Raw genomic sequence first — 23729 nt, 5'->3', positions numbered from 1 at the left:
CCGATGTCCTCCTGAAGGTGTCTAAGCCAGACATGATTTACTCAGTGTGGGTGGCCAGGGAGTTCATTAAATGAATGAACCATCAGTACTTGAAAGGGTACTGTGATTATGTGACAGAAGGGCCGTCCCCATCCCTCACCCAGGTGTATTTTATCTTTGGCCATACTTTCCATCTTAATTTACCCAAGGCATGGGACCTGCCTATCTATCTGGTACACCACCCATGTCATCAGTGTTTATTAAGCACAACTGGCAGGTATGGGCTGGGGCCAGCAGCAACACAGAATTTAAGGGGGAAGGGGTCTCAGTCATATATGTTCAGGAAATAAGAGGATGAGGGAAGAGCAGGTAGGGAAGATGATACTCAGTGCTCTATTTGGGTTATCTATACAGGAAAATTTGGTCTTGGTAGAACTTCAGGGACACTGACCAAATCCAGCATGAAAACACTAATTGCATCACAGGCGACTCCCCCAAAGATTCTGGTCAGAGAGAACAGATGTCACAGGAAAGCTCCCAGCAAAGTTTTGGGAAGGAGTAAGGTAGAAGAGAGATGGTCAGAAAAGCCACCTTTGAAATGGATGGGTTTTGCCAAAGGAGGGGGGCGGGAATGACAAGCAGACCGCTGAATCCATATGCCTAACACTTACTTTAGCACGATTCCAAATGACTTCTCATTTCAATCTCCTTAGTGAGTTCGGGGAGATAAAGTGGTCAGGATGGGGAAATGTGGTGTCATCAGCTCAACAGTCACATAGGAAATGAATCTGCTGACTAATATACTGAGGAGGCATTGAAAAGAGTCTTTTCGCTCCATACCCTGGGACCAGTATCTCCCTCACCGACATGAAACACCTTAGGCAATCTCACTTATGCAGAAGGGCAAAAAAAGGTCATTTTGACCGATATTCTCCCTCTATGGTTAATTTCTATTAGGGTGGAATAAAAACCTCCCAAAACGCAGGAATTAAATATTAAAACTTATACCGTTGGATAAAACTGTTAGCTTTATTTTTCATTGCAAACCATGGAAGGAATTATTCCTCAAATGTTATTTGCCATGGCAGAAAACTGGTTTTTAACGTTTCTTCTCTTCACATACTCAAAGTCATTTAAGGAGACTTGAAGAACTAAATCAGATTGAAATTAAGGTGAAAGCTTTCTGGTGCCCACGATAAATGTGAAGGTGCTGCGAGTTTGCAAGCCCTAGTTGAGCACCACCAGAGCACAGCCAAACTGGAGGTGATCTCATTTCACTTTAGAATGAAAAAGCCCTATCGCTGGCAGTCGTGGAGCATCACCAAGGTTACTCAATATCAAATAGCCTGCAAAGATTCTAAACGAACACCAGGGACTTCAGTTGTTCAGGGAATGATAACAAACCTTATCCACAGTACCTTCAATGTAGCATTTTTATGCTGCGCTGGGCGAAATATAGCAGCCACTCAAGTTACTCACTTTATCAGGAATTAAAATGGAATTGCTGAAACAGCAGACTGACCATGGACACAAAAACAAAACAAAAAGCCTTTTGTTTAAACAATCCATAGTGCTTTGTTGAGACCTGGATCATTTAAATGACTGTCTTTGCTATTCTATCTTTTGTGTGTTGCTTACCGTTAAAAAAAGGCAACAGGTCTCTTTACCCATTGAAAAAGCAATGATTGTTCCTTTTTCTTTGCTCTTGCATCTGACTTCCCTCTCACAGGTTAACTACCCTTTCAGGGTTATCACACCCAGAGAGTTAGTATTATAAAAAATTTTGTGTGGCATCAAATCAAACAACAGAAGTTAAACCGCCACCTTTGTATATCATCCCATTCCGTTAATTTTTAATTTTTGTCTTTGCACTTCTCTTTTCTCAATAGAGAATTCAATCCATTGTTTCATCAGGTTGGGCAACTTTCCCTAAGGATAAAAATTCCAAAGGAAGTCTTATGAAATACTAAACATTAAAAAAAGTCTTTAATAACATTACCATTTGTCTTTGAAAAGTCAACCTCATTAAATTCACAAGCACTGAACGAGAGAGCTCCAAATGAAGTCACCCTTCTCACCAAGGAACTAGCCACATGGTGGGGGCCATTTTTCTATCAAGACTCCAACACCCCTTAATAAACAAATTCAGTGTTTTTTTGCTCCATCTCAAAATGCCCTTTCCCCAGTCCTGTCTGGGAACTAGAAGTCGAAACCTGACCTCTGCCTGCGCCCTTCACTGCCTGCTGTCTCCTCAGGGAATGCTCCCATTCTCTCTTTATATTTGCAACCTTTTCTCCTCCTGTGGGCTCTTTTGTCTACAACCATGTTTTTTTTTTTTTTTTTTTTTTTTTTTTTTTTTTTTTTTTTTTTTTTTTATAAATTTATTTATTCATTTATTTATTTTTGACTGTGTTGGGTCTTCGTTTCTGTGCAAGGGCTTTCTCTAGTTGTGGCAAGCGGGAGCCACTCTTCATCGCGGTGCGCGGGCCTCTCACTGTCGCGGCCTCTCTTGCTGCGGAGCACAGGCTCCAGACGCGCAGAGCTCAGTATTTGTAGCTCACGGGCCCAGCTGCTCCGTGGCACGTGGGATCTTCCCAGACCAGGGCTTGAACCCGTGTCCCCTGCATTGGTAGGCAGACTCTCAACCACTGCGCCACCAGGGAAGCCCTACAACCATGTTTTTAATCGGCTCTAGTTTTTAAAACAAATAATACTACTACTTCTAGCCTGCCACCACCTCAAAGTACTGTCCTTTTTCTCTTTGCCTTGTTGACATCATTTATTTCTTAAAAAATATTACTTGTATTATTTTTCTGCTTGTTAAAATAATTATCTCGTGAAACCTGGCTTCTTAAATCCCAGACCCCCTTGAAACCCCTCTTTTGATGGTCACCAATGACTGCCTACTGACCAATTCGGTAGCCTCTCTTCCGACTCTGCCCATCCCGGAGCACCATGGTCACTGCCCTATCCTGATTTCCTCTCTTCTTCCCCAGTTACTCTTTTGCTGACTTCTCCTTCCAACCCCCTAGATCAAAGCCTTCCAGGCTCAACCTTCACAACTCCTCTCCCTGCACTCCATCTCCAATCTCCTCACTCCCGTGTTCTCACCACTTGTTCTGTGACTGATCTTCCTCATGAGTTCGAGATGACCTTTACAGGACCTCCACAAATACAAGAGTATTTACAGTACCACGCACTGGGGTCACACAAATGACAAGAAAAGGTCCTGCTGCCAAAGGTCTTGCTGTCAGGTGGGGGGATAAACATGTGAACACAATTACTAGTTTAATGGAGGGGTGTAAGGTTCTGTGGGCATGTGTAGAAAAGTGGGTAAGGGATGCCCAGGTCTGCCCGGAGGAGTCCAGGAAAGCTTTGGGGGAATCTGAGCATCAACCAGATGACCCTTACAAGGGGAACAGGAGTTGGCCAGGTGAGAGAGGTTGTGGTTTAGAAGAGAGAGGAAGTGGATTGAGACGTGGGGTGGAGAGAAAGGGAGGGCAAGACAAGCCAGGGTTCCAACAGAAGGACTTTATCCTTACGTGTAAGGGCACAAGGTAAAGATCTTGGGTGTAGGAGGAGAGAAGCATGGGGGAGAAAGGGTGATTTGTCAGGTGAGGCTGGACAAACAGGGGTAATGAAGGTTCTCAGATGCTAAGGGAGTTAGGTCTTATCCTGCCAGTGGTGGAAAGCTGGTAAAAAATGATTAATGAGAGGCATGATTAGATTTCTGCTTTAAAGACAACACCCATGGACAAGGGTGTGGCTCAGTGATACCACCATTATCAAGCTTGTGAGTTATTCACACACTTCTCTCTCTGACGAGGTGTAAACAAGGAAAGCAGCCATGTCGATTTATCTCTGACTCTGCTACAACATCCAGACCAGTGCCTCACTTGCTGGGTGCACTTAGAAACTTTTATGTCACCACAAACTTAGATTTGTGGACAATTCAATTTGTCAGTATTTGTGTTCAGCCGTAAATTGCATCTTTGTGTTAATAAACTTTGCATATCACTCTTAAACAGTTAAAAGAGGCCAATCAGAATTCTGGAGCTTAGAAGGGAACTTGGAGATTGAAAATTGTTTTCCAGAGGAGGAAGCTAAGTACAAAAATGGGATATGGGGCTTCCCTGGTGACACAGTGGTTAGGAGTCCGCCTGCCAATGCAGGGGACACGGGTTCAATCCCTGGTCCGGGAAGATCGCACATGCCGCAGAGCAACTAAGCCCGTGCGCCACAGCTACTGAGCCTGCGCTCTACAGCCCACGAGCCACAACTAGTGAGCCCACGTGCCACAACTAGTGAGCCCACGTGCCACAACTACTGAAGCCTGCACGCCTAGAGCCCGTGCTCCACAACAAGAGAAGCCACCACAATAAGAAGCCCGCGCACCGCAACTAGAGAAGAGTAGCCCTGCTTGCCGCAACTAGAGAAACCCTGCGCGCAGCAACGAAGACCAAACACAGTCAAAAATAAATAATAAATAAAATTAATTTATTTTTTAAAAAAAGGTATATGATTTTCCAACGTCTCATGGGCTGCTGGCAGCACTGGAATCACAATTCTGGTCTCCTAACTCATTTTTCAGAACAGTTACTGACAACAGAACAAGATGTCAATGCCTCTGTGGTTCAGGAAAGATGAGACAATTACACATCCTACTTCTGTTCAGCGGCTTTTCCAGAATAACAAACCACTCCCTGCCCTGTCCTCAATTCTATGCCTATTTTTGTTTAAACTAGTAAATAAGTTAAAATTCTCCATGAATGAGTGTAACGTAATGTTTCTTTCTTATAAAAAAAAAAATGAAAGACAATCCTTCTTTAACCAGTGACATTTAACCATCTCCTTTTACACATCAATTTTACCAAAGGATTCTTCAGGAAGAATGTAAGTACAGAAGTAGGCAAAGAGTAAACTGGCTATAAGCGTTAAATCATTGGTATACTTAATGTTTCTCTTCCCTTATCTTTCTTTCCTTTGTCGCTTTTATAACCTATTCATTACTATTTTTTTTTTTTTTTTTTTTTTTTTTTGCGGTACGCGGGCCTCTCACCGTTGTGGCCTCTCCCATTGCGGAGCACAGGCTCCGGACGCGCAGGCTCAGCGGCCATGGCTCACGGGTCCAGCCACTCTGAGCCATGTGGGATCTTCCCGGACCAGGGCACGAACCCGTGTCCCCTGCATCGGCAGGCGGACTCTCAACCACTGCGCCACCAGGGAAGCCCACTATTTTTTTTTAAGTCCATCGAGGTACTAATGACCTACCGTTGCCCTAAAAATATGCACCAAATGCTATTAGGATGAAACAATGGTTACAGATGTTTGTCACACGTGATGTCTCATGATGAAGCCTCCTTTCTTTATTTCTCTTAAACATATTTGACTTTTAATGAAATCAGGAATGAGTGAAGAGAAGTTTTCACGAGCAACAGGGAAGCCACCACCTTAGGCTATTTTGCATTTCCTAAATTAACTGGCTGAAGAAACCAAATCTGCCGTGAGCCTTTGGATTCCCCGTGTAAGCCCTGTCCCAGTGACCTTTCTGGAAGTTGAGGGCAGCTGAAGAGGCGTCAGAGAGAGGCCCTTGGGATCTGAGATCAGAACAGGCCAGCATGGGCTGAGAAACCTGATTTGGAGTTCTTGGCAGAGCCATTTATAAACTGCAAAGCAGCTGTCAATCAATCCCTTAACTCTGATAGGTCCCGATCTACAAAATGGAAAGGGGATTTATTAACCAGAGGACCGGGGAGGGCCCTTCTAGCTCTAGCATCCTGGGCATCTTTCAGAGGTTGATGGGGAGTTGGGGAAAAGGAATCTTGCTCATGTGGATGAAATGAACAAGTGTCGATGGCTGTCACTGTCATCTGACGAAGTTCCTTGTTCTCTTCCTCTCTCCCTCCTCCCCACTGTATATACCTGGAGCATAATGGCTGGGAGAGGAAGTGCCAGCTAAATCATGACAGCCTTTTGGGAAAGAGGGCTGAAAGTTCTATCTGTATTCCACTGCACTTAAAAGGCACCCTTCTTTCTACAAACACTGCTTCCACATTGAGGCGCAGGTACTTTGAGACACTTTATATAAATAAGTTGGTTTTATTCCCACGAAAACAGATATTATGGTCTTAGTTTATAGATGAAAAAAAAAAGCTCAAAATGTTAAAGAGATACACTCAAAATTAAACTCAAATAATATATTCCTAGTACATAACAGAGGCAGGATGTGAACCTAGATGTGACCCATGCACTTTTCGTGAAACCTGGGCTTTTCCTACTAGAAAGCAAGAACAGGAGGTTTCTGGAGTTCAGGTCATATTCTATTTTTTGACCAGAGTAATAATAGTTACATAGATGTTTGCTTTATAATTATTTGTTAAACTGTACAAGTCTTATGTATTTGTCTGTGTTTTATGTCATAATTTTTAAAAAGTGACAGAAAAGAAAAAGATGAAAAATTCATTGTCATTAGCACAAGGTGGGCAAAGCAGATGTTCGTCCTGAGCCTGTCTGGGTGGTGAGCAGATGTATCATTGCAAGAGAGAGAGCTCTCAGCCAACATCCCCCAGGTCATGCCTAGAAAGGTGTCTTCCAGAAAGCTCTGTAAAAAATGCCACAGGACCCCCAAGAGTAGACTCTATAACCAAAATCACAGGGCACCTGGGATATCCCAGGGGCCCATCAGCCCAATGCAGACAAATGAGACCACCAAGCCCCCTCATCAAATCCAGAGATCCCCACAGCCCTTCCCAGAACAGACTTACTTGTCCAAGTCAAAATGCAACTAGTAGGTGGTTTCTTGACAATGAAAGGTAGATGCAGTGACCCTTAGATAAAGTCTGTGTGTCACGAACTGTCAGAGAAACCTGGCTGGGACTACTTGGAGACCTTGTCCATAATTTTAAGAAAGGTATACCACTCTTTAATGTTCAACAGGTTGGTCTGTAGACACACACACACACACACACACACACACACACACACACACACTATTGTTTTAAATCACTTGGTACAAATAGTCATTTCTTCAAAGTGTAAATCCCCAATTCTTATCTCTCCAGGTACAATAAACATAACCTTCTGACTCTGAATTAACACAGGCCAGATCCAACATTCCACCCTGTGCTTGCACTCCTAATTCTAGAGCCACAGAGTAGGCTGACCTGCTAAAATATGTTTCTTCAGGAATGAGAGCTGTGACTAGACGGTTTCTGATACCAACAACAGATGCTCTGTGAACTAATTCAGGCAGGAGTTAACACAGATGCAGTAACCAAACTGCCTGTTAAACATACTATGAGAAAGTCTGTTTATCTCTCTCCCAAGTTGGCCTTTTGCGGGTGTGAAGGCTGAAAAATAACATGTTTGTTTCAGCCTTTAATAATCTTAAAACTGTCAAATGAGGCCTACAGGTTGTGAAGAAATAAAATCTGAAACTTTCATTGAGTCTGAGCGAGCCCACCTCATCCCTCAAGTCCCCTTTTTCCACTGAATTGTGGCCCCTTCAATATATATAAAAGCTACCTAGATAAAACTTTAGATAGATAAAGGTTACTGATCATCACAACTAACTCTGATGAAGTTCATGAAGGGTTCAAATAACTATGGAAATTAAAAGGGTAGAATTCTGGAAATTCAGTAAAATTCACTATTCATTACTAGCCAGATGTCCTGTTTACCCAAATATCAAAATACTCTTAAAATATGGGTACGGACTTCCCTGGTGGTGCAGTGGTGGGAATCTGCCTGCCATTGCAGGGGACACGGGTTCAATCCCTGGTCCGGGAAGATCCCACATGCCGCAGAGCAATTAAGCCTGTGCGCCACAACTACTGAACCTGCGCTCTAGAGCCTGCGAGCCACAACTACTGAGCCCGTGTGCCACAACTACTGAAGCCCATGCACCTAGAGCCCGTGCTCTGCAACAAGAGCAGCCACTGCAATGAGAAGCCGGCGCACCGCAACGAAGAGTAGCCCCCGCTCGCTGCAACTAGAGAAAGCCCGTGCGCAGCAGCGAAGACCCAACACAGCCAAAAATAAATAAACAAAAACAAATGGGTACACGTTTGTACTGCTGTTAGCAATAAGTCATTACCTAAATCTCTAATAACTAAATAAATCAACAAAACCAAATCATTTGATCCAAGAGCATGGTCACTAAATTCTATCAAGTTCTCCAGAGACTAGCCCCCAACAACAAATATAGAAGATCTCTGCTTTATCTGGACCGGAATGGAAAACACCTGCTGCAGGCACTCCACATGCTGTGTGACGCACCAGGAAAGCCCATCTCCTCCGCAGTGGGGGAACGGGAGAGTGGTGGTCTCCCAGTGCTGTTCTGGCTGACCGAGCTCTCCCCTATAGGCCCAGCGTACCTCACGCCCGTCTCCGTTACACTACTGTCTGTTTACTTCAGTCTTGACACCAGACAGCAAGCTCAGCTCTTTAAAGCTGGGGACCCACGACCTTTTGCCTCTTCATTTAAAAACTCCTGGCATAGCACAGAATTGATTCTTAAATACGTATTAAGTAGTGTCTATTATCTACCTTTATGTACTAACTCAAGCTTAGCTTTTTTGTAAAAAAAAGTGCCTTCCTCAACCACTCTACTGACCAGTAAGCATCTGTGCATTACTTTAACATAAGCAAATGTTTACAACACTTAGTTATTCATTTGTTAGTATTCACTGTATCATTTCCCTCTGTATTTTATGGTCCTCAAGAGGGGAGCTGAGCGCCCCACAAAAACTGACAGAACAGCTCCGACAATGAGCATTTAATGATTAAGAAAAAGCACCAACCTGTTTAACATTAAACGATAGTATTTCTTCCTTAAAACAATGGACAAAGTCATAGTAAGACTAAAAGGAGGAACAAAATATTAGAATGCTCGTTGTGAATAGTGACCTACCTTTCTGTATTTTTAAGCAAAGGCTGTTGAGGTCATATTAACTTAGACTGATAATCTTATATAACATCATACTTTAACAGCTGCCATATAGTAAGGGACTGGATTTTTTCTTTTTAATCTTCACTGATAACGAGGCAATAAATACTCTGCACTCATGTGTTTATTTCGAGCTGCTAACATGATGTAGGGGAAGTGGTAAGTGAAGTTCTGTGCATGTGACTATAAGTAAATAAATGAAGAACAAAAGAACTCAGATGTTCTTTCTCATTTCATCTTTCTCAACCACTATTCTTCAAGTTATCAGTTATCTGAAATCTCTTAAGGTGCATTTAAATCCAGATTTAAAAGTTGAGCTGTAAGAATTTCCCAAACTTATTAATTTTATTAATAGTAAATCCCTTCCATGAACGATTTTAGGACATTTAAGCAATCACTGAAGCATTTACCTTTTCAAAATAAAATCTAAGTGTAGGCAAAACCAGTGGTGATGATATTTCATAGGTATCTGTTGAACAGTCCAAAGTAAAATAAAATCAGAAAAATCTATATACAGATGCTCAGTGTTCTAAGGGCAGAAAAGAGAAGCTCTGATCTGGTACTTGAAAAATACATGAAAGAGGTAGTGAAGCACAATTTCCTGGAGAGCTATCAAAAAACCACTGGGCCTGAATATTCAAACTCACATACACCTTTGAGAAAGCATTCTCTACAAGCCAGACCATGCAGTGTTCTGTCTTCAGAGCAAGAAGAGAAATGTTAACAATGGCACTCCCTCAGGGGTTTGTCCTGGGAACCGTGCCATTTAATCTTCTTAGTAATTCTTTGGTGGAGGAAGGTGAGCTCTACGTAGAGAAGCTCTTTGTCAAAATTTACTAAAGACAAATCACTAGGAACTGAAGGGATCTAGAAGAAATTGTGGCTGGATTTAGGCACCTCATGAAGTCAACAAAGGTCAAAGTACAACTCCAAGGCCAAACGGAGGAGCCCAACTAACGTGATTCTTCTCATTTAAGCGTTTAGTCACTAAATATACAGGGTATTCAGTCTAAATGAAAAAGGGAGCTCAATAATGTCCTCATTGCTGGACAGTCCAATGCCAAGACTGTAAGATACAAGATACATAAGACTGCAAGATACCTATGAGATAACTGAAGCATTATAAAAGATTACAGGAAGAAGAAACAGGGCCATGATCGAAAATGTTTGTAGAGTTCTGCTCGGAATACCAAATCTATTGTGAGTCTACGGACAGCTATTCCTTCTCTAAGCAGAGATTATCTGCTTTCTTTAATTACAATACAGCAATTGTTGGCACCTCTCGAGTATTTTTCACACTGTGATTTGCACTCTAGGTATAAGTATAAATTCCACGAGAGCTGAGACCCTGTCTGTGTATTCTGCATTTCTGCCAGAATAATAGGTTTCAAACAAAAGGTTGTTAAAGGCAGCAGTTAAGAATGTGGGCTCTACAGCCTGAGACTGTCCAAGGTTAACTCTTGGTTTTGCCACTAACTTTGAGATCTTAGGCAAGTTTCTAATCTTTGTGTCTCTATGTTGTCATCTGCAAAACTGGCACAGTGATGGTCTGTAGATTATTGTGAGGATTAAGAGATAATATGTGCAATGGTTTAGAGCAATACTTGGTATAGAGTTGAGTGCTTAATAAATGTTAGCTAGTAACCACAGCAGTTATAGTAACAGTACATTAATATATGAATTACTTAATAAATGACTGATACACAAGTAAAAACTATCATAAAAATTAGAGGGGTCCTCATGCTGGGTTTTTCTTGAATCAATAACAGTATTTCTTAGATGTAAGTCTTAAACAATTAATTAAAATATAGGATGCCTGATTAAATTAAATTTCAGATAAGCAACAAGTACTTTTTTAGTATAGTTAGATCCCAAACAGCACAGAGGAGAAAACTGGTAGAAGCAGAGTCTGGTAGGATAAGAATGTTGGTTTGTTGCTTTAAGAGCAAGTCTCTGAATCTTAAAAGTCACTCCTTCCTCTTTTAAAGAACGTCCTCCCTCCTTTATCACTTTTAGGATGCCTTCTTTGTACCATGCATAAACTCTTCTTAGCATCAGCAACAAGCTGAGGTAAAAATGAGAATTTTAAACTAGACACAGGTGTACACTCTTCCTGGATTTCCTACTGGCCACAGTGCACTCTGCCCACCTGGGCTTAAAGGAGCCCCGTTGGGTGCTGCCCAAGTTCTGATAAATCAAACCACTCTGCACTCCTTCACAGTCTATATTTAGGTCCCCTTTCCACCCAACTTGAACTAACTGAACAAACCATTACAAAGTACTAGCTTTAACAATTTGCTTTGAATACTTACATTAGTCTTAAAAAGGCAGTGGCAAAATTTCCCACATCAGCAGGTGTTTATTTGGATTAAATTGGTACCAGTGGTTTAAACATGCTCGAGGGTTCTAACATGGAGCAGGCTCTTTAAGGACAGATTTGCATATCTGTAAACCGGCAGCTTTCAGAGACCAGATCATATTAGGCATGTAGTAGGTTGTGAGTATTTATGATATTTTATAAAGACACAGCATACTATCCGTTCATTATAAATAGCAACCAAATCTATGCTTTCAATTCTTACAGTCAATAATCCAAGAACAGCAAGCTTGCAGGGCACCATCTTACCCCTCAATACTGATTTGAGGTTGAGCTTGGCTTGGCGGTGCAGGTCCTCTACGCAGGGGGGTCTTGTGGTGGGAAGGAACACATTCTCCTGCTGGTGCCATGGAGCAGTGTAGTGGACTGTCCATCGACTCTCCTCATCTAGGTTGGAAACAGCTGTAGAAAGAAAGAACACATTCAGAGGTCAAATTAAATGTGTTACATCAAGGTGGGTTCTTGGTACCTAACACATCCATAGGTAAGGGCCAGTAAGGGAGAAATAGAACAAATTTTGAATAGGATTCAATCTCAGGGGGCTTCCCTGGTGGCACAGTGGTTGAGAGTCCGCCTGCCGATGCAGGGGACACGGGTTCATGTTCCGGTCCGGGAGGATCCCACAGGCCGCGGAGCGGCTGGGCCCGTGAGCCATGGCTGCTGAGCCTGTGTGTCCGGTGCCTGTGCTCTGCAACGGGAGAGGCCATAGCAGTGAGAGGCCCCCGTACCGCAAAAAAAAAAAAAAAAAAAAAAGATTCAGTCTCAGATCCCAGGGGTCCTTCCCACTGTGTTTCGCGTTTGTTCAGTTAACTGCTTTTCAGCTTTTTAGGCCCTCCCTCTACTCCAAATGTTAAAATACGATTAACAAAATCAATGAAGACCTCCAACTCCTGCTGAACTCCGCCATGACAAATAATAGTCAATTGTACTATGTCATTGCTTTAGTAAATGTTAGATTGTCAAGACAGAAAACAAATTTTCTACTAAGAAGTTGGGACCAATTCTTTCCCCTCTAAGGCATTATTTTTTAAAACATCACTGTTATAAACTCATTGAATTTTTACAAAACTAATCATAAACATTCAAGGTAATACATTTAAATAGCATATCTAATTAGAAATCCATTTGTGCTACAAAATTTTCTCTGTATTTCTCGCTTTCATGGAATACTTTTATATTCCAATGTTTTTAGAAATTCCAATGCAATTGACTTTTCCCAATATAATCCAATTCAATTGAATTTTTCCAACACAAACGAGATTGAGGACATCAGAGGGGGAAATGATAGGTAGGCTAAATCTCTATGACAATTTTCCTTTATCCTTCTAGGGATTGGGATCGCTTTGTCTACGCATTTCATTTTTTCCTGACAACACAATCTAAGTGGGGTACCAACACGAAACTGACAGCACCATAAATATTCAACAACAATTTTTAAAATACTCTCTGTATAACTGCTGCCATAAGCCAGGTGTAGAAGAAACTAAAGAAGTTTGAGAAGGACCCTGTGCTGAGGCAGTTACTGAGGGTGACAAGTCTAACTCCTGTAAAACCAGCAGATAAGACAATTGTGAGTCAGGGGCGAGTCTTCCCCTACCTCTGACCTATGCCACACAGGGCACTCTGGGCATACTTCTTTCTACAACATAACATGTCCCTGGAAATGAGACCATAAAGTAGACTCGTAAAATAAAATCAACAGGTGTGCATGAACTATTGAACCTTTCTATTTGAACATGTTTAAAGTTAACTCAACGTACCTTACAGTACAGCTATTACAGCCATTAAACAGATCAAAGGAATTAATATATGTAAAGTCTTAGCTTATGAAATAACTCATGTAAAGAACGGTTGTGGCGAGAGCAGTGCAATTACTTGAAGGTAGCTCCTGACTTTTCAACCATCGCTGAAGAGGAACTTGGCCTTTCTCAGTGCCCCTGGGAACACAAGCCACCACATACACCACGGTCAGCGCTCACCCCATATACCATCTTCTCTACAGCTACTGAATTCTACAAGGCGGGCTTTAAATAATTCATTTCCTAAATCATCCCACCTTCTCCAGTTGTAAGATAAATTAGTACTAGGGACGTGATATGCAACATGATGAACACAAGTAACACTGCTGTGTTCTATATAAAAGTTGTTAAGAGAGTATATCCTCAGAATTCTCATCACAAAGAAAAAATTTTTTTCTTTTTCTTTTGTATCTATATGAGATGATGAATGTTCACTAAACATATTGTGAAAATCATTTCATGATGTATGCAAGTCAAATCATGCTATGCACCTTAAATGTACACAGTGCTATATGTCAATTATATCTCAATAAAACTGGACAGAATTTTTTAAAACCATCCCACTTTCTCCATAAATTGCTAAATGGGAAAATAAACATTGAGAACTAGACATCAAGTTAAATAAAAACCGAAATGTCCTGTGTGCTTTCTGCTTTTAATGTTTGCTAAAAGCAGCATGTAAACTAGGCACCTGGCATTTCACATAACCTCCGTGGAACAAATGTTTTGCATGGTGCATAGAACTATCAAACTTAATCTAAGAAATCCACAGAGACCCGATTTAGCTCTTAGTTACGTATCTGAGAATCCTGCACAGGGTGGGACTCACCATATGTCCCCCAAAGAGTAGCCACAGTTAACTACAATGTTTTGTGCTAATGTCTATTTATTTGAAAGACTGAATTACCATACTTCATAGTTGGAAAATACTGAAAATTGAAACTCTTCCTATTCACCAATTACAAATCAAATCCAAGTAATAGTGTCTGTGTAATCATACCATCAGCCCCACCACACAGCTACCAAACTGGCTCCTAAGAAAGAACAGTTGTCTCGCCCCTGGTGTATCTCACTCTTGCCAGGGCAGACTTTAATCAGCCCATCCAAAGACAGCCTTCAACCAGGGAAGCTGTAGAAATGAGCCCCAAGGGCTGTTCTTTTGCTTTCTCCAAAGTTTCTCTTACCAGTGGCTCCTGCCCATGGCACATTTATCCAGTTTAAATCCATTGGTCCAAAAACTAAAGTAAAATAAAATAAACCAACAACTATGTAAAAAACAGAACCATGTATTTATAAAAAGTATACTTTCCAAAGAATGAAGAAGCACCTGGATTAAAGAAATTTAAACCAGTGGTAAGAATACAATGAAGCCACATCACAAAAGCTGTGTACTTTACAATGACTGATCAGTCTAGACAGAGCCTGTCCTTGAGCTCTTAAATACCTAACAGAGTGCCAGGGAGTTTTAGAGGATCATCCCCACCAAAAATATGTGATACATTACACAGAGGCTCCTCATATATTTAGCCAAAGAATCAAAAAACCATACACTGTACATCAAGGCAGACATAAAGTAAATACAAGGGTTTTTTTCCCTCCCCTTCTTCAAAGGACTTCTTTTGAGCAGCAGAAAATGAATTCACCTAAAATCCCAACTATAAATAAATAAATAAGACATGCTAAAAAAAAATCACAGAATTCTGCCCTAGAGTTACAAAAGTCTGAGGTGTTTGAACAACTTGGTATAGGATGGAGTTTAACTCATGCCGATTATGCTGTTTCACACTCTTAATTCCGTCACTCGAAAGGATGAAGTAGTACATAAAATACACACACATACACACACACTCGCATGTAGTGGGGGAGAAAAGAAACTACTTACTTTTCTTCCTAAAAAGTTTAATTAAAGACTTGATCTTTGTATTAATAAAGACCACCATTTCCAGGATGTCTACATAGGGCTTAGAAATTTGAATCACATTAAAAGCTCAGTGCAGCAAGCAGGTGGCAAGCGGCATCCTTCTGCTCCAGATTCGAACTTTCTTCCTCTGGCCTTGAATCCTTAGACATCTGCCCGGGGTGATGTAACTTTGAGGTTGAGCTTATTGTCAGGCAGTTACAAACCATTAACAGTCCTTGAACCTGAAACGCTCCCACTGAAACCTAATCTTTAAGGCTGAGAGCCGCCAGTGACAACGTGTACAGAAAGAGAAAGCCAATCACAGTTCTTATTTGCATGATAGCCACATCGGTCTTTCTGTCTTGGTGCTCAATTATTCAGTTTTCTCTCCAATAGATCAGAAGTTTCTCCTCTCTGGATTCCACAAAAACAGTGCAGATTTTCCTTAAGGAAGTTGAGGTGAAGTAAATGTGTTCCCCATTTTCACTGGGCCACTGTGAACATCCAGATCTTTTTACTGTAGCCGCCAAGCCTTAGAGCCAGTCTGTTGATTCTTTGACTCCCTAGTTAAGTCAGGCATTTGAACTGATTTGGGGGGGGGGGGAAGAGCCAGACTATTGTTTCCCCAACCATGCCCCCAGGCTCAGCCGCCCACACCAAAGGAATGTTTGCAAAGAAGCAGTAAAACTTTACAATAGAATCTCCATGGAGCTGTAAATGAGGACTTGGTTGCCTTTTCCTGCAATTTAGTACGCCCTGTCTTCTCACCCAGTTTCTTTTTTTTTTCTTGCCAGTGTAAGCATAGCGTTGTCATTGTTCCAAAGGGTGATCTTGTTTGCATCTAGCTGCCGCGACTCTCCCACCTCACCCCACAAAAAAAACCCTCAACTTCTCCCACTCCAAAGGAGAAATTAGGTGATATAGTACCCTAATCATTTAAATCTGTATTTTAAATTTAATTATCATCTAAGCCAGGTTTTTAAAATTCCACATCAAACACCACCCATGGGAGAGAAGAGGAATAATTTCTAACAATCATTATTTGAGTTTCTCTTTAACTTGAATGTACTGTACTGAGTTCTGGTTCTTTTGTCCATTTGCAATTAGCCACAGAGAACTGGGGAAACACAAACAGAGAAGAATCCGAAACGTGGTACTAGCAGACACTGTAAAAAATACACTCTGGGGTAAAGGGACAGGAACAAAAAGGAAAAGAACACAAATAAGAAAATATTATGAAAAGGGACAAAGGAAAAGAATGTTCCTCACATCTCTCCCCAATTCCACTTCATGGCAAAACAGTTTTTGAGGCACGTTAGACAACCTCTTATTTCATAGCTTTGGGCCAGGCTTACAACTGAATGGAAAAATGTAATAACCCACTAATTCAAAACATTTAGTTTATAACAAAAGCTCTTAGTCAAAGAATAAAATTTATATAAGGGGCTCCCTCTAGGGAAAACTTTGGAATGATTCCTCCTCAAATCATTTCCCCCCCAATCTTATTTTTTAAACAACAACAAAAGCAAAGCAAACCAAAAAAACCAAAACACACATATTATCCTATCACCATACATATTATCACAGATTTCCAATTTGTGTTATTTCATCCCATACATAGCTTTATTTAAAAGTAACCACATGGCCAGATGGCAAATGACAAACTACTGTGAGTGTAAGCTGCCTGAAACGAGTGTGCAAAGTCTCCTTTCGGAAAACACACTTATAAGCAAGAATGACAACCTGGCCCGGCTTCAAGAGCTGCCTCTCAGCTCATTGCACTCAGACAGGTAGTAGAGGGTTCTGGCAGGAAGCACTCCTATTCAGTTCACAACCAACAAGTTTCCAAGGTAGAATGTCCCCGTGCAAACTTCCAACTGGAAACAGCATATGGCCTTTCATGTATACAACAATGGCACTGGAACACTGATTCATTCATTAAAAGATAAATATTGAGCACATACTAAGGGCCACTCATTTGAGATCCCTCTTGGAGCTTACATTACTTGAGAGTAAACCACAATTATACGGTATATTAGAAGGTGGTAAGTGGAATGGACAAAGGAAAAAGTTGAATAGGATAAAAGGGGCTTGGGAGGAGGGGAGGTGGCCAAGTTGTAGTATTAAACAGGAGTCAGGGTACAGCTTGAAAAGGTGAGATCTGAGTAAAACCTTGAAGGAGGCAATGGCAATAAAATAAGAATCTATCCAGTGAATCCCACCGGCTCTCATTTTAAAGAGGGAGATATGTTTATCGGTAGTGAGGCATTAGGACTAGTCAGAGAAGTGCTCTAAGAAAATGAACTCTGGTAAGAGTCACGCACGGAGTAATTTCCTTTCTCATTCAATTAAACCTGATATTAAGTGGCCTGAGTTGTGTAAAGATAATGCTATTATGTGGTTACACAGCAGTCAGTGGCGAGTGTAGGGGTAGAAAGCAGGCTTCCACTCCACTTCCCAGGGCGCACAGGGGGCACACTGTCCTCTATGCATTATTCCGCACTGCCTCTTAACCTCCTAAGTCCAGAGCTTCAGGAAAGAACCACGTAAATTCTGGTATTTATTGTGTTACATAATAAGTCGTGTTTGGAAAGAGCTTTTTAATTATAAAGATTTCCCCAATGATTTTCTCATCTCTTACTTTACATCCTGCATAAGCATGAGAATGAGGAAGTATTTTTTTTTTTTTTTTTTTTTTTTTTTTACTGTACGCAGGCCCTCACTGCTGTGGCCTCTCCCGTTGCGGAGCACAGGCTCCGGACGCGCAGGCTCAGCGGCCATGGCTCATGGGCCCAGCCGCTCCGTGGCATGTGGGATCTTCCCGGACCAGGGCATGAACCCGTGCCCCCTGCATCGGCAGGCGGACTCGCAACCACTGCACCACCAGGGAAGCCCAGGAAGTGTTTTCATCTTATAATTTGCATTTGCATGGATGTCACAGTTTATTGAAGAGCCATGGCTTTACGAAAGTGTCTAGTATGGTTCCATTTACACATTCAACAGAAAATACATAAATCCATGGTACTTCTTATTCTAACTTTAGCTCTATATCAGTAGCAACAATTTTTTTAAAAAGTTCTAATATCCCGGACGTGGAAGACTTGACGGCATAGCAAAGGAGTGAAGAGCTCAGCTCTGGAGCCATGTCACCCAGGATACTGGCCACTTACTAGAGAAGTGACCTCTCCATACCTTGGTTTTCTCATCTGTAACGCGGAGGTAATAACACTACATTACAAGGCTATTATGAGAATTTCAAGAGTTATTATTGACAAGGTCCTTGGAACAGTCCCTGGTATGTGGTAAGCATATATAAGTATTTGTTAGAGACATGAAGAGTATCTGAAGAGACAGCTAAGCAGCCTTAAGCTTAACAAAGGGACAGTAATGCCCTTTGCTGTGAATGGAAATCAACTTCACAACCTCATGGATGTCTTTCTACTTGCTGCAGAGTTAAACAGCCAGCTGCATGAAGGATTGCTCTAAACCTATCACTACCAGTTTTGATGCACAAATCATCTTTCCCCCTGCCTAAAATTCTACCACTCACCATTTAAAAAAATTCTCAGTGGTCACCATGAACTTCTAACCAGCACCAATGGTCTTTTGCTCTCTCTGCATCTTTCTAGTTATCTTTTTAATCATATACGGCTAATGACCCAGTTCTGGCACTATTCTTCAGCAACACTGCAAACCACTAGCTCCTTTCCTACATTTGATTGCCCCTTCTCCGTATTCTGACAAACTCTTAACAAGCTTCCACGAGCCAGTCGTTATACTTCCGTCCTATGCTATTCACTTATTCCCCCTTGAAACCTTAATGATTTTGGTGGTGTGAGGCAGGAGTCAACAAATTATGGCCCTTGGGCCAAATCCAGCTGGTCCCTTTATAAATGGTTGAAAAAAACTAAAAGAATAATATTTCATGACATGTGAAATTATATGAGACTCAAATTTCAGCATCCAACAATAAAGCAGTGATGGAACACCACTGCGCCCATGCATTCATCTACTGTCTACGCTGCTCTCACGCTGCACACAACTGCAGAGCTGAGTAGTTAGTTGCGTCAAAGGCTATATGCCCTGAAAAGCTGAACGCATTTACTCTCTGGACCTTTAGAGAAAGATATGCTGACCTCTGGATGAAGCTTCTGCCTTTCAACACCCCGCTCAGTCTTCACCTCCATCTGCTGTCTTTCATTGGTCTGTCCTCCAGTTCCATCTCAGTAACCTCTACTCGAATCTCACATTATCTCAAGCTGAACGTCTAATTTAAGCCAGTTTACTTAAATTAGCGACTTATCAAGAACTTTCTCATTTCTATTAGGGCTGACAGTCAATTTTTCAGTGAACCAGACAGGTACATTTAAACTCCAGTTAAAAATGAGAAAACTGAGATCTAGACGCTGATGCATGTCAGAGCTAAGATGAGAATCTGGGTGTCCTGAGCCCTCTTTCATTAGCGCAATTAAGTTTTGCAAAGAGATCTTTAATTACTACATTCAAGTTAATATATCTTACACCAAAGTCTTTATTAGAGCCCATAACTAATAAAAATATTTAAGAGTAGAAGTCTTCAGTTAGTACATTCAAGTTAATGTATCTTACACAAAAGTCCTTATTAGAACCTATAAATTAAAATATTTAAGAGTAAATCATTATTCTCTAAAAATACCATCAAATATTACAAAGGAAAACATGCTCTAATATCACTTGAATAATCCTGGCGGCTTATCCTAGTCCAGAATTTTGGAATTCCATTACCACTACTATTGTATAGATACTGGCATCCTTATTCATAAAAGTTCAACATTTCTGCTTAATCTTTCACTGAAATGAAATCTTATTTTTAACCAACATTAAAATTTTTTCTTCTAGGAATCATCCGATTATTTCTACAGTTATCTGATTACTTCCCAGGAGCGGGTATATAACATACCAGCAAAGAGTCAGAGGAATATTTTGCAAAGTAACACATATTCTAAAAATTTTAACTGTGAATATGCATTTATGTTCCACCAGTCAGCAATTTTGCATCGAGCGCTTATTAGCTGCCTTGTGTTAGGCATCCAGGTTGAAAGTAAATCCAACATGGCCACTGACTTTCTTAGGAAGTTCACAGTCCAGCGGGGAGGAACTTCCTACAAAAGTCAGTGACCGCACCCAAACAGATAAAAATAATAAAACAATGAATAAGTATAGCGAGAGAGATAAGACCATGATGTTTACTGGAAAGATGACAAAGGGTATGTAGCTCACTTATTTTAAATTTACTTTTTATAAATTAGTTTTTTATTTGTGTTTGAAAGTTAATATATTTAGCTTTAGATCCTGTGTCATACTTTGAGGTATTAGGTCAGAAAACACTGCCACAGTATTGCTCCCTAGGGAAGAATTCAAGCAAACCCAAACATATTTTAGTTATTGGCAGCCACTTAAGCTTTTTTTAAAAATTGCTTTCTAGCATTACATAGGTTTTATGTGTACAACATTATTTTTGAACTTCTGTCCGAACTTTAGCCTGCTCACCACCAAGAGTTCAGTTTCCCTCCATCACCATACAGTTGACCTCCTTTATCCATTTTTCCCTCTTCCCACCCCCATCCCTTCTGGTAACCACTACTCTGGTCTCTTTATCCGTGTTTGTTTTTGTTCGGTTTGTTTATTTTATTTATTTAGATTCCACATATGACTGAAATCATATGGTATTTGTCTTTCTCCATCTGACTTATTTCACATAGCATGATACCTTCAAGGTCCATCCATGTTGTGGCCAATGGCAAGATTTCATCTTTTTGTATGACTTACTAGTAGTATTCCATTGTGTGTGTGTGTGTATGTGTATACACACACACCACATCTACTTTATCCATTCATCTGCTGATGGGCCCTTAATGGTGTTGGGAAAACTAGAGAGCCACATGCGAAACAATGAAACTAGACCACTATGTCACATCACACACAAAAACCAACTCAAAATGGATAAAAGACTTGAATGTAAGAAACCATAAAACTTCCAGTAGAAAACAGACAAACAGCTGTTAGGGAACAGAGGCGAAGAGGGAACTTCTAGGTAAAGCCCAGTCCTGGGACACACAGAGATCTGCAAATGCTTCGGTGTAAGCTTATGGGAGAGTGACAGGGAGAAAGGTGGAGAGAGAGGCAGGGGCCTGACCCTGAAGGGCCTTGCTTGTCATAAGGGGTGGAATTCAGTTGGTGGGCTAGGGAGTCACGGAAGGAGTTTAAGAGAGGAAGTTGTATGGCCAGCATGACATTGTAAGACATCACTAGTGTAGGTGAAGAGTGTGTTGGAGGGGCTTAAGTGGGCTTGACTGGAGGGAGGGAGAGAAGGTGGAGACCCAGTGGCAGCAAATCACGCCAGTGGGGAGGAGGTCAGAACCAATTCTCACGCAGGGTTGTTTTTCCACAACATCCTTGGTCTTAGCAGCCTGCCTTTAACAGTGTGTATTATGTTTCAGGAACCATTATATACTTAACACGTAAAATTGTAAAAATTAGACCTTAGCTATTAATAAATGACCCTGGTTACCACTCATGCTTTCATTTGCAGTAAACCTTAAAATATACCCTTATTCTTTTTATTAAGGACAAAAGATTACAGGTGTAAACCTACAAGCGTACGTACGTGCAGAGCTGTCTAAGGACTCATAGATAGGCCTCCACCCCCCTTGAATTCTTCCCTTCCCCCTCCCCATTTACACAAAGCTTCAGGCATTAAATACAGTTAGGGCATTAAAAGTCTGTATTTTGAATCGAAAACTTTCACAAACTTTGTTTAAAGGTATTTTGTAAAGAGAAACATTTTCAAATACTAAATAGGAGTTAAAAGCAGAAACAAGGCATGATTGTGCCATATAATATACATACACATTTTGAATTACATAAAATTTGAGTCCTAGATCAATTGAAAATGGACTGTATAATCAACAAAGACCACCGTGGTCATCTAAGTGGGGAAGGGGAGGGAAGGGAAAGAAAAGTCAGATGTAATGGAGTTCTGGTCAGAGCTCCAGATTCTAAATGATAATTTAAGCATGTCTCAAAGGAATTTAGCTCTTGAAAATAGAAAATTTCTCAGCCTAACCTTATCTATAAATGGTGCTTTTACTGACTACTGATGTGTTTTATGCTATTTTTAAAAATCAAGCTTAACATCTGAAATAGGAGACTGTACATGACTAAGTTAATTTAGGTGTACTGATTACGCATAGTTAAAATACTTGAAATACAACGTTTAAATCCATAGACACACCCATTCATTCTTGTGCTTTTCAGACTCCTTGGATTGGAAATCATAGCAGAAAGTATCCTATGCAAGGCCACAGGTCTATAAAATAAAATGTACACACTTAGTAGTAAGAGATTTTAGAAATTTATAAAAATTAACTAGCAACATAATCTCCTTAATAAACGTTCATAACAATGCTTTAATAATAGACTTACAGAAAGCTTAGGCCTAGCTTCGGTTTATTGAGGAACAAAGTCTTCCCATAACTTTAACTTTTGGAAGAATTATGTTTCATGTTTTTATAAATACTTGCATATTGAGAGAAATTATATACAGTCTATAAAATTATATACAGTCTACGAAAATGGCAATCATTATTGAAGCTGCAAAGCAAATTAATAACAGGCAGATGAATTAATACAATCAATAAATGTACAAATAAGGGAGTAAATTCTAAAAACAGGACTGCCAAATAAAATACAGCATGCCCAGATAAAGTTGAATTTCAGACAGACAAAATTTCACAATTAAGGGATTTTTTAAAAATCTACAAGTTCATTTGTTAATACAACTGTAATTTATGATATTAAAAAATAGCCTTAAGTATTTGATACAGCAGATGGAAAAATATACTTTATATTATTCAAGACAAATTGAATTCACCATAGGTTCTTGCTGTTTGGCACTTAATTGATTAAAAACTGAAAGATGAGTTTGCCAGTTGTTGGCTAAAGAATCGATCTCTTAGCCACTGCAATGAGAAGCCTGCGCACCACAACAAAGGGGAACCCTCGGAAGAGCAGCCCCCCGCTCGCCACAACTAGAGAAAGCCAGAATACCTGCGTGCAGCAATGAAGACCCAACGAGCCAAAAATAAATAAATAAGAAAAAAGAATCAATCTCTTATTTTTCACATCAGGCATTTTTCTTACAAATTACTACTCTTCATCTCTTTAGTCTAAGATGTTAAACATTTAAAACTTCTTCTTTGATTTACTTGTCAGTTTTAAATGCCATTACTGAAAAGCTGCCATCTAAGAGGACTATTAGGGCAATAGCACAAAGGAGGGATCAGCCTGCCACCTCCTTAATCCAGCAGACGCTACTGGGACAACCGATAGTATGTGGGCCCTGACGTGATGAAATACCGAGTAATATAAACATCACCCATGGTAAATTCGAGTTAAACATTTTTGACAAGTTCAATTTTTCCATTTTACAGGAAATACAAGACTTAGAGCTAGAGGAAAAAACAAAAACAATCACTCAAACTGAAAAGTGGAACATTTTGCTGGTCTGGCCTCTCCAATAAATCAATTAAATAATAATAACAATATAGGGAATGTGCCAGATTAAGAGACATTTAAGGAACATCACAACCAGATGTATGATTCTGGATAGGATGCAAGTTTTGGATAAACCAGCTATAAAGAAAGGCCTTTTAGACAAATGGGGAAATTTGAATATACACTGGGTGT

The 23729-nt window shown here is 40.5% G+C and overlaps 1 protein-coding gene across 2 annotated transcripts in view; it reads right to left on the bottom strand.

The window, feature by feature from the left end:
* NHSL1 (NHS like 1) overlaps nt 1–23729 on the bottom strand; it is a 236640-nt gene that overhangs the window by 48107 nt on the left and 164804 nt on the right. For both annotated transcript variants that reach the window (XM_032651668.1, XM_032651670.1), the window contains exon 2: nt 11553–11705. In XM_032651668.1, the coding sequence (XP_032507559.1) occupies nt 11553–11705 (153 nt within the window). The remainder of the gene's footprint in view (nt 1–11552; nt 11706–23729) is intronic.

The sequence above is a fragment of the Phocoena sinus genome, chromosome 12, assembly GCF_008692025.1.
Source record: "Phocoena sinus isolate mPhoSin1 chromosome 12, mPhoSin1.pri, whole genome shotgun sequence".
Lineage (NCBI taxonomy): Eukaryota > Metazoa > Chordata > Mammalia > Artiodactyla > Phocoenidae > Phocoena > Phocoena sinus.
Note: the sequence above shows the minus strand (reverse complement) of the source record. Positions and strands in the feature narration are given on the sequence as shown.